This window comes from Condylostylus longicornis, unplaced genomic scaffold, assembly GCF_029603195.1.
Source record: "Condylostylus longicornis isolate FDR11 unplaced genomic scaffold, ASM2960319v2 ptg000013l, whole genome shotgun sequence".
NCBI classification, from domain to species: Eukaryota; Metazoa; Arthropoda; class Insecta; order Diptera; family Dolichopodidae; genus Condylostylus; species Condylostylus longicornis.
In genome coordinates this window covers 3,222,457-3,235,078 of record NW_026577982.1, presented here as the reverse complement: position 1 = coordinate 3,235,078, position 12,622 = coordinate 3,222,457, and the positions used below count along the sequence as shown (strand labels likewise).

At 22.1% G+C, this 12,622-nt stretch overlaps 1 protein-coding gene across 1 annotated transcript; it reads right to left on the bottom strand.

Annotated features, from left to right (window-relative positions):
• Window positions 1-9,472: 9,472 nt before the first annotated feature.
• Window positions 9,473-12,189, bottom strand: LOC129605475 (probable methylthioribulose-1-phosphate dehydratase). Its single transcript, XM_055515257.1, has 7 exons — window positions 11,910-12,189; window positions 11,781-11,838; window positions 11,532-11,626; window positions 11,195-11,308; window positions 10,963-11,116; window positions 10,534-10,736; window positions 9,473-10,460 (listed from the first exon to the last, which is right to left on the bottom strand). Exons 2-7 carry the CDS (start codon window positions 11,805-11,807, stop codon window positions 10,379-10,381), a joined length of 675 nt encoding a protein of 224 aa, XP_055371232.1. The 5' UTR covers window positions 11,808-11,838; window positions 11,910-12,189; the 3' UTR covers window positions 9,473-10,378.
• Between the last annotated feature and the right edge of the window lie 433 nt (window positions 12,190-12,622).

Genomic DNA, 12,622 nt, shown 5'->3' with positions numbered 1-12,622 from the left:
AACGATTATAAATACAAATATGTTTAATTAATTAGTTAAAATGTAAATTTGTTATTTTAAATTGTCAGAGCAATCAAAAAAATATGATAATATTGAAAAATTTCTTCCTCATTTCTATACTTTTGAATAGAAAAAATTAACGAGTAATAATTACTCTATTAAACTATTTATTTTTATTCCATAACTTTAAATAAGTTTGTTTAATTTTTTAGTAATTTAATAATGTTAGCTTAATTCAACTATGAAAAATATAAATTATATTCTAAATATAATTTACATTTTTCATAGTCAAATTTTATTCTAGATATAAACTAGAATTCTAATGCATTATTCTAAATATAAAAGCAATATGTAGCACTTTTAATTTCTCAAACGTAATTAATAAATTATAGTAAATTATAAAATTACAGTAAATTACTTAAATTCTTTCGTAAACTAAGAGTTTGATCGTATAATCTCGATCTTTTTAATTATTATTAAGTTGATAGATTGTAAATTTAGCATACATAGTTTAATTATAATTAAGGATTTTATTAAAAATTTTTTAAAAATATTGTAATAGACCAATTAGTTGTAAAACGGTTCGTATTTCAACAAATTCACATATTACAATATGAACATAATATAATACACACATTTCACATAAATTTATTCTCCCATATGAAACCCATTTTATTATTAAAATATCGTAAATCAAAATATCCCACATATACTATGTGGGAATGTAAAAAAATTTATGAAATAAAAGTTTATGTATGGAATTGCTATAGAAAAATAAGAAAAATCGTCAAATTTTTATAAAAATTCCATATATTCTATTCGTTTTTAATGGTTGTTATAGTTATCACTCTGATAAAAATATTTTTAAAAGAATTTAAACCTTAACGAAATATACACACAAACTTTTGAAAATAAAATTACAAATCAATAAAATTTGTGGATTTTGCAGAAAAATTATACATTTTTTAAAAATAATAAAACACAAATATTGTTAATTTAAAAAATAACTTAAATTTTATAAAATTAATATATAAGATATAACAACTATCCTATATGAATAGCATCTTCATATTTAAATTGGAAATTTTGGAAAAAAACCTACTAATTTTCGTTGACAAGTTTTAACATTTAAATTTGGAATATATTACCAATATTTTATTTAAGATTATTATATAAAATATAATTAATTTAACTTCATTTATTGAGTACATGCTTTATAAGAAAAGTGCATAACAAATTATATTGAAAATTGTATAAAATAACCTTAATCCCACTTTTGGTAAAAGTTAAAATACTTTTTTTTAAACTGTAATATTTGTTTTGCAAATTGTAAAATTTACTTTAAATTTATATTTTATTAGCACTTTTAATATGAATATTTGTACAGACATTAATATTTTTGGAATCGCATTTGATTATGTATTTTACAGGGACAGTACTATTTTCTTTTATTACACACGCTGTTAATTCAAAAATGAAATTAGAAAACTCAAAATTGTAATTGAATTTTAGTGAAAAATCATGATAATCTGACTTTTATTAGTACTTTTAAATGTGTATTAATAAAAGCATATTCAATTTAATCACATCGTATTACATTTAAATGATTAAATATTCTATAAATTTTGTGTAGAACATAATTTTTCTATTATTAACAACTTCAATAATACTGTTACTGAATATATCTCAATATACATATAACTCTACCAATTTCAATAATTAATTCACACTATTTTTGAATATAATAATTGTATAATTCCGTATATTATGTGTACATTTTTCATATATGAAATAAATACTATCATAGAACTGTTGTAAACCTATAAGTTCAGTATTCTGTTGTACACCTATAACTTATATATAATTTAACATTAAGTACATTAAAACATTTGAAATAAAGATGAGTAAGATCTTACATTTCCTGAAATAATTTGCTAATAAGCCACTAATGAGTAATATTTTAAGAATCAATTAATTAGCAAGAACCAAAAAAATTCAGTATTACAATATTACTCTAAACTTCTTTACATTTTCACTTTTCTCTCTCTCAATATTTTTAAACATTCAGTAGTTAACAAATTATGTATTTTCAACTATACTGCAACTAAATTTCTCAATTTAAAACAAAAAACATAGTGTAAGAGATGGACATTAAAAATAAAATGTGATGCAAGTGATCCTTCTCAATTTTTAAAAAACTACTAATATTCTTACCCTATATATAAAACTTTATTTTTCAACATTCATACAAAGTTAAAGAAAATTTTTTTTTAATAAGAAAATTACTATTCATAAAACGTTTTACTATCAAGTTTTTGGCCGAATAAGTTTCACAAAAAAAAAATTTTTTTTTGAGGCTTTAATTTTTTTTGTTCATATAATTAAAGAGATCTTAACGTATACTGCAGAAAAGTTTCAAGCATAATGGGAATAATATTTCTGATAATAAACTCAACATTTTAATCTAATTGGATGTAAGCATTACATCGATAATGTAAAATGCGATTTGAATCCTTTTGCATATTAATCGATTTAGGATACGTATTACAACTTTTAATGTTATCAACAGAATACGACTACACTTGTAGTCGTATTCTGTTGATAAAAAAACAAATGTCGCATTTTTAATTACGTCAATTACCTATAAGTAGTATGTTAAATTTTTTTTGCCATTATTCTAATAAAAAAATTTTAATTGCTGATTTTACTTTTTATGCATAATGCAACTTTTTAAAGCGGATATTAGTTATTTTATTGAAATTTAGTACTCGAAATATCCAAATCAAAAGTAATTTATTGCTACAGCAGTTTTCAACTGCATGCGAAAGTTATATACGAAAGTTTATATGTAAAAGTTTTTTTTACAATACATTCCCGGTTGGTGACTGTTAATGCAATCGATGCCAAAAGGCATTTAACATTATTGATCACACCTTTAATAATTGCAACAAGAGATTCCTTTAATAAAAATAATAAACTAATTTTAACTTAAAACTTGAAATGCAATGCAAAATTATTGGACCATTTAAAAAATAAGTGATTTTTTATTTATAATTCCATTAAACAATCAATTTTCAATTAAAATTAAAAATTTATCATTTTTTCCAAATTTTATTCCCACACGAATAAAATTCTTGAAAGTTATTTTTTGAAATCTAAATTAAAATCCAATTTCTAACTAAAATCAAAAATTATGAACAGATTGATTGAAATTTCCCAATATTTTTACAATTCCTTTTAAATTATAAATCCAATTTATTTTCAAGAAATAATTCTGAAATAAAAATGAATTTTCACTGATTTATTCCTTTTAATCAATTATATTGGAATATTATATTTATATAGAATTTGTGACTGACAAATCCATTTATTGTTATGAAAATTTAATCAATAATAAAATTTATACAATATTTAGTAATCCTAATAAAAAAACGAGAAAAAAAATAGAGTTGACCCTGTCAACTCTGTGATACCCGTACGAATTTGTTATCCTATGTGCGAATAACTAATGTGCCATAACTAACTATGGGGCAGACTATGACTTTAAGTTGCCGTATTACCATATTAATTTATGCAAAATTTCAGTACAATGTGTTATTCAAAATACTGGTTGTGCCAAACTTCTATTGATGTAGTATGGCAGCTACCAGAAAGAGCCAAGAAATTTTAGCGAATTTTGTGAAGCACATCGGCCCTACTAATATATTCACTTGTGTGAAATCTCAATATCACAGCTTTAATAGTTTCTGAAATATAGTCAAATAACTTTTGAAGTTGTATGGCAGGTACCAGAAGGAGCCAAATAATTTCAACGACTTTTACGAGACACATCGGCCCTACTAATATATTCACTTGTGTGAAATTTCAATATCACAGCTTTTATAGTTTCTGAAATATAGCCAAATAATTTTTGAGGTTGTATGGCAGCTACCCGAACCGGTACCCCGATCATGTCCAATTTAAATAGGGTTCTGGCACTTACTACAATAAATCATTTGTGAAAATTTGGTGAACTTAGTTCAATTAGTTTTTGAGTTATCGTTGGGACGGACGGACGGACGGACGGACGGACGGACGGACGGACGGACGGACGGACGGACGGACGGACGGACGGACGGACGGACGGACGGACAGACAAAGCTAAATCAACTCAGAATTTGACGCTGATCAAAAACATACACTTGAGTCTATATCTAACACCGTTATTTCTTAGCGTTACAAACGGTAAGGCAAATTTAGTATACCCTTCGAACATACGTTCGTACGGGTATAAAAAATTACATCTAATAACAGGTAAATTGGGTTAATAATCAATTTATATGTTTATGATAGAAGTTATTTCTCTAATACAAGAATGAATATGAAAAGAAAAAGGATGCTAGACTAAATTATGAGCATACGTTAATATTATAGGTAGCTAATGTATTATGCCAAAAACGTTTTATTTCTTAATTGAATACGGTTAAATATAATAAATTTTGATAGTTTTTCTTGAATACTAAATTGTTAAAATGTTCTAGTTCTATACACTATTTTCAATTATTGTCTTAGATTTATCAATATTGAAGAATTGTATTTGGAAATTATTTTTGCCAAAATATACTTTAAAATAAATAAAATAGTCCATTTTAATATAAACACAAGCTGCATATAAATTTTGTACAAAACATATATAAAACTTATATAACGGTATAGGTGCACGTGTATTTATTAATAAATATAAAACCGTATTTCACCTTCTTTTTTACTTCCTGTTGAACATACTTACATAAATATATATATAAATATATTAATGTAGCTTTACACAAACTTAGTATTTTTTCTTTATTTTTTGACCAATCTTGTATTTTTTTTTGTTTTCAATTTACTTAATTTATTTTAGTATTTCCTATATTTATACAATAATAAAATAAATATTTAAGATGTTAGAAATATAAATTCTAGACCAGAAATATTAAATGTATTAATGATTGTTATAAAACGTGAATCAAGTAATTGTAAATAAGGAAATTGATCTTATATATTTTAGTTGTTGTACATAAAATTTTTTATCATATAATTATACTTTTGACCTGGAATTCCAAACAAAAAGGATGTTGTTAGAAATGAAAATTTAATTTAAAATTAGTTATACGGAAGAACAATTTTTTATTTTTTTAAAAAAATTAAATTTTTATTTAGACTTTAAATTAAAAATTTTATAATGCAATCATATCGAATTTTAATATTTTATGAATAGACCGAATATCTAGCTTAAAATTTCTTTAGAAAACCAACATCTTGGAAAATATTTGAAAAAAAAAAACATATTTACCTTTATCTAAGAAATGACCATTGAAATCCTCTGAGACATTAAAATATTTTCTCAAATAAATTTTTTTTAATTTAAAATTTACATTTTTTCTTTTTAAGATTCTTATTGAGAAAAATTTATATAAATGTGTCATAAATAAGCTGATTTCCCTATATAATTTTGCAGAAGTTAACTTTAAGGTATTCTTTGCCAAAATATGAAAATCTATTATTAATTAATTTTTATCTTACTTTTACAAATTCTAGGAAGCACCTAATATAGTTCTATTCAGCTCTTTAATATTTTTTTTTTTCAAAAACGCCATGAAAAATTTCTGAATTTTCACATTTTAGAAGTTCTCTATAGGATAATTGGGGATTTTCAATAACTGAGATATGCACTAATATTTCTAAATTAAATTTTAAAAATCTTTTTACACACACTTACAAATCCGCAAAACTTTTGCAGATTTGCAACATATTCGAGTAATTGTTCAATATGCAACGATTTTTTTTTATTCTCTTCTTCGAATTTGTAATATTTTTCCAGTAATTCCACTTTTTCAGATTTCCGCAGATTTTCCACTTTGGATTTATCGAACGTGCTTTATATTAAGATGTATAAGTTACAATTGAAATATCAGAAATTGGAATTCATTTTAATCCTTTACCTTTTAAAATGAATTAACAAAATTTTGCTATTTGAGTCCTCATGTTCTTCTAAAATATTACTTTTTCAAAAAATTTGAATTTTATATGTCCACCATAATTAAATGAATAAATTGATTTCAGTTACAAGTAGCCATTTTTTATTACAAAATTACTAAATAAATTTAAATAATAAATTCTACTTGGCTTAAATAGTCCTACCAATTATCTCAACTTGTTGCATTTGAAAATTCAAAATTTTCAGTCAAAAATCGAATTGGGCCAAACTTTACACTTTTTTTAATAAAGTCAAGAAAATTATAGGCAAATCTCATATATTAGGTACTGTGAATTTAGCAGCAATTGCGTTGTACTCTTCGAAAAAAGCAAACTATGTGAATATAAAAATAATTCCTTGGAAAATTCTTATCCTTGTATAATACAATATGATCTAGGTTTTTATACAAATAGGACATTATTTTAAATATTTTTTTTTAATAAGAAATCCCCAAGAAAAAAAAATAAAGAAATGAAATTTTTGTATAAAATTATGTAAATTTTTTTTTTTGTGAATCAAGAGTTATTGGATTTTTAAAAGATTTTTTAAATGACATACATATGTACACATGTTAAAGTAGGTATTACAGTTGGAAAGACATAAAATCAGGATCTGAATCAAAAGATCGAAGAAAAGAAACAAAAATTACTTTTAGTATAATTTTTAAATTAAGTTCTAAAATTAAAATTTCTTCTATTAAAATTAATTCTACTTAAAATTTCATCCAACAGCGTACTTTCAATATTAGAAAGGTAACCATTTCAAATTTTAAAATATGAAAAAAATCCCCTACATTATTCTAATACTAAAAGAAACTACTGTTTAATTATTAATATTCGATCGTGTAATATTGTTCTACAAAACATGATACTGTTGTCAATTAAACTAAATAAGAATTCTGTAAATTTAATTTTAAATATTAAGATATTTAAATTTTAGGTAATTATATTGTATATACTAGCAATTGTATATACTAGATCCCTGATTATATTTAATTTCCTTTTACCATAACTTTATTAGATTAAATTCATACAAACTTTTCATTCACCACAAATTATTTTTACTTTTCATCGACCCTTTCATTACGCATCTATTAGAATTACATTAACGAAGTGACAAAACATGATACGTCTCAGAGGACCCATAAATTAAATGATAAAATAATAATCTAAGTGATTTTGGTAATGTAATTATAAATTTATAACAGACCCCCAGCAAAATTTTATAAAATGTGCTGAAAAGAAAAAATAAAAACTAAAAGAAAAAAGACATAAATACAAAATTTAAAACTTAAAAAATTTTCAATTCAAAACTATTTTAGTTTTTTTTAAATCACAAAATTATTCAGCCCGATTTAACTATTAGAGTCCTTTTCAATGTCCTTACATAATTTCACTTTCTTGTTATAAAAATTATTAATATTTTAAATATTAATTTTGATTTTAAATGAAAAATTCAATTATAAAATAAATTTCTATGTTTAATAATTTTTGAAATTAAATTTTAGATAAAATTCGCAAAGTAAATGTTAAAAAACGAACAATGGACATATTTAATATGATCCGTTAATTGCTAATTCAAATTATTCGTATAACTTATTCTCTTTTTTTTTTTGTATTTTTTTTTTTTGTTACCACTTCAACAAATAAGTTGATATCAGTTCCACGGGGAATTTCGTTTTTTTTTTAGGACAACCAAGCCAAACGATATCTTGAATACAACTGAGCAGAAAACCTGTTGAACTAATGTTATTATAATAATTTTCCTCTTAAAGGATATTATTTTACAGAGATGTATAACAGACATTGAAAACACAAACAAAAAAAATCTGTATATCAAAAAATATTAATCAAATGGTTCCATCTCTATATAATTTTACTCAATCATTGTTTATTTTAAGTAAAATGAATGTATGTATAAGAATAATGTCTCAATAACATTAAATGCAAAAAATGGCATAATATAAATATATAATATAAAATGTATATTGTATACAAATAAAGCAACAAGAATAAATTCTAAGGACATTGAAACTTCATAATATTTATAATGTATATTTGTTTTGTTTATATTTATATTGTAATATACATGCATATATAAGGAAGAAATATTATATAAAAAATATGTATGAATAAATATTTTTTATGTACCTTAAATGTTCTTTTTACGGAAAAAAAAATATAAATTTATAAATATAACAAATATTTAATTAGTAAAAAAAGACTTAATTTTTAAAATTACTATCGATCATCTTAATTTATAACCAATACAATTCATACAATTATGATAACTTAAAATGGAAAAATTTTGTTACTTCCAAAATAATTACTACCAGCTCTTTATAAAGAATTACCACTATTAATAATTACCAGCTCCTTATAAATTATAAAATATTTACTCGGCACTACTTTTATAAAAATGAAATTTTAATTAAAATACTTAATTCGTTTATTTAAACATTTTTCTCTAATTAGATGCCTATCCCTTTAAATAAAAGCCGAAATTCTCTCTAAATAAAAGCCTATCGAACTTCAAACAAAATATGATTGGTTTATTTTAAAAGTAACCTAAGTTCTTTTCAATTAAACAAGAAGTATTGCTCCGTTTGGGTTTCTTTAAAGTACGTTAATGAGAAACTCGATTAATGGGTTTTTTTTTTTAAAGTATATTTATTTTCCTACCCAACAGCATAAATTTCAATTTCAAATATTGATATTATCATTGTTTTGGAATTAAAAGTATTTTTGAAATTTCAAATGAATTTGATAGGTCACTTTCAAAATAAACAATGCATATTAAAAATATTATAAATTACTTTAAATTTTTAGAAATAATTTTAAATTTAAATTTTTAAATTATAATACGCTTATCCCACTTGGAAATTGCAAGGATTCAACATTTTATAATAAGAAGGTTTCCAGTTGTAAGTAATAAAATATAAATAACAATCAAAAATTAATAATGAAATAACTAGTAAATAATAAATTATTTAAAAACATATTATTTTTTTTTTTTTATAAACAAAAACCAAAAAAAAAAACAGAAACAAATTTAATATTTTTATATTTAATTAATTTATTTTAAAGATTTTTTTTTAAATTTATTTTTAAATTTAATTAAAATTTTTTTTATTATTATTAATTTTAAACAATTATAATAAAATTTGAAATACAACAAATTCCAATTTTAATTTATTAAATGCATTTATTTTAAAAATGCTAAAGTATATATTTTTCAAAAAATGATTTGTCTTTTTTATTGTATTTCAAATACAATTTTTGTTTTTTTCTTTTTAAAGATTAAATTTATACAATTTTGATTATTTATGGTAAATTTTTAAATGGATATTTTTATATTATATAAAGATGATAATTTAAATATTTAAAATTTAGATTTCATATATTTATTTCGATTAGTTAGGATTAATTTTAATTTAGTTTTTTTTTTTTTAATTTTGAATAAATCAATATATTTTAATTTGAATTATTTATTAATTTATTTCAATTATTATTTCTTTTCGTTTTTTTTTTAATTGAAATAACAAAATGCTGTTTTAAAGATTTCTTAAAAATTCGGATTTAAACTCCTTTTTTTATTATCGAAATAAAAAAAAAACTTATTTCATTAGCCTTAAAATTGGTGTTTTGACATAATATTATAAATATTTTTAAAGCATTTTAAATATTTATGTATATTGAAAAAATAATAATGTGATTATAATATACAAAATATTGTAGAAACTTTTTAAAATATCCAAATTTTATTTTAAATAAGTTCAAATTTTTTTAGTAATATAGTTCACATTCTTCTTTGCTACTATTGAATAAATTTAATAATATGAATAAAATGTATGTGATAGCTCTTCTACCATAAATATTCCGACCATAATATCTTTCTTTTCTACCATAAATATTTTTAAAATTGTTTGTATATAAGTTGCGCTTCTACAATATTATTTTAATAATATATATTTGACTATAATCACATTATTTTTTTTTTTTTTTGTAAAATTTTCTTTTTTATTAATATTTTTAAATATTTAATTTAATGTAATAAGATCAATATATCAATCTGATAGAATTAACTTTACTCTACAAAAAAGAGTTGAGCATAATAAAGAAACTTCAAAAGGAACTACATAGGCATATTTTTCTTTTATAAATTTTTGATAATTTACGGAAAAAATTTTTTTCTTTTTACATTGTTACTTAAGTAAAGTCTAGTAAAAGTTATATATTCGACAAAAGTTAAATATATATATATATATATAAGAAATTTTTCATTTTTTTCAATGATTTTTAATAGTAGATTAATAATATGATGATTGGAGTAATTGTTTACGTTTACACCTAAAAATTCCTTATTTTAAAAAATTGTACACTATTCTGCTGTTTTTTCTGGATTCAATCCACATTTCTTCATTTCAACGGCCACTTGAAATAAATAATCATAACATTCAGCCCTAAAAAAATTTTATGTAAGAATTAATTAAACTGGGGTAATTAAAAAAAATATAACATTTTTTTGTCACTTACATAGTTTTTGCCTTTTGCCATGTACTACCCCATACATAAACACCATGACGTCGTACTAATATAGCACTTGTCCCTGGATATTCTTGCATAGCAGAATACATTGTATCAGCTAAATCCTTTTCAAAACTTGTATTTTCAATTATTGGCACAATTAATTGTTCATCATATCTTAAATGTCGTAATTTTTCTTCATCATAAATTCCCTTCAGTAACAGAGATATGTATGTATATAGATTAAATAAAATATTTGCGAAGGTTAAAAACAAATACATAATATATATAGTAATTAAAAAAAAATTCCATTCAATCAATTTATTTGCAATTATTTATAATTGCAAAACATTTTAAACGGAAAAGTTTTCATTCTTATGTAACTATATAGTTCATATATCAATAATATCCGGATTAAAAACATAGATATTAGTTTACCTTAATCATCTCTAAATGAGTACAACGGAATTCTTTTCCTGGCCACAACAATGTTGCCATTACAGCATTCTGTGAATGAGAATGAATAACAGCACCAGAACCTCTATGTTTATAGGCAAGCATAAATAAAGGTGTGCATTGACTTTTTGTTAATCTGGAAAGTAAATTATTAAGTAATGAAACGGTATTTATCAATAAATGTAAAATTTATATTATAGTTACAAGTACTTACTTTTTATATTCTGGTGGCAATTGTAAATCGTCACCTTCAATATTTTGAACAAATAAGTCTTCAGGTTGTATACGCTCTTTTTGAACACCCGATGGAGCGATATAAATATCATTACTATAATATAAAATATTATAAAAATAATATAAAAATTAAGTTATTGAAAAACCGCAAATGTTATTAGAATTATTAAATATTAAAAAAATCAAAATTAGAATGGAATGCAATCAATATCTAATTAGGAAGCTATGAAAATTAATATGTATATTGAAAATTGAAAGTGTACTCTGATTTAAAAAAAAAAGTAGACGTACGTATAAAGTAATTCTATAAAACTTACTCTAACTTAATACTTATTCCACCACCTGTACCAGTTACCCATCCTAAATTATAAAACTGACGACATAAATCTGGTATTAATTTTCTTGGATGCTCCTAAAAAGAATTTTAACATGTAAGTAAGGTTTTTGTATTCTGTATTCTAAGTTAATATGTTATATAAATTTCTGTGTTTAGAAAAAATGTACACAGTTGTGTACATATACTTATGTACGTGCATAATTTAATATTTTTATATTAAAAAACTAACCTCAGGCAAATCCTTATAGATAGACATTTTTTGTGCAAAATTTGTCCGCAAAATTTGTCTGCAATTTATTGTTAATTTATTAATAATTTATTATATCTTATTCAATACTACAAATATTTTCAATATTACCTTATGTATAACAATTTATCTTAATCAAATTGTTGTAATAATTTTTTAGGAGTTTGATTTGAATAAATTCGTAAAATTTTTTGTAATACTTTGCATAAATATTTCTGGAAGACAGCGAAGAAGTTTTCAAATTTTTATTAAATACAAAATAATTTTATTAAATTAAAATAGAAAAACAATATTTCACAGGAAAATTAATGATTATACTCAAACAGAGTTAAAAATTCTAAATGTGCAAATTTATCTTGAAAAATAATTCTAAACCACAAATTCAATTACAAAAAAACAAAGGCGCTTATCATACTGAACTGACTGCTCTCTATTTACATTTTAAAAATGTCAAAGATTATGTACATCAAGAGAGATTATATTGCGCAAATGTTAGTTTTTCTCAAATCTCATCGGTTCTTTTCTAACCAAGAAAAAAAAACAAACAAAATTATGGTTTGATATGAGGAGAATTTGAGAAATAGAAAAGAGAATGATAAAAATAAAGGTAAAAGTCACATGTTTTGATATTCATGAATGAAACTACAAAAATATCTTACAAAATACCGACAATGGGGGGGGTACGATTTTCATTAATGATAACAATCTTTTCTCACTATGACGAAAAATGAGAAAAGTACATGAATATTAAAATATATGACGTATTTTACTGTTGATATTTGTTATTGTTTATCACTTTACAAGTAGTGATAAAATAATTAAGT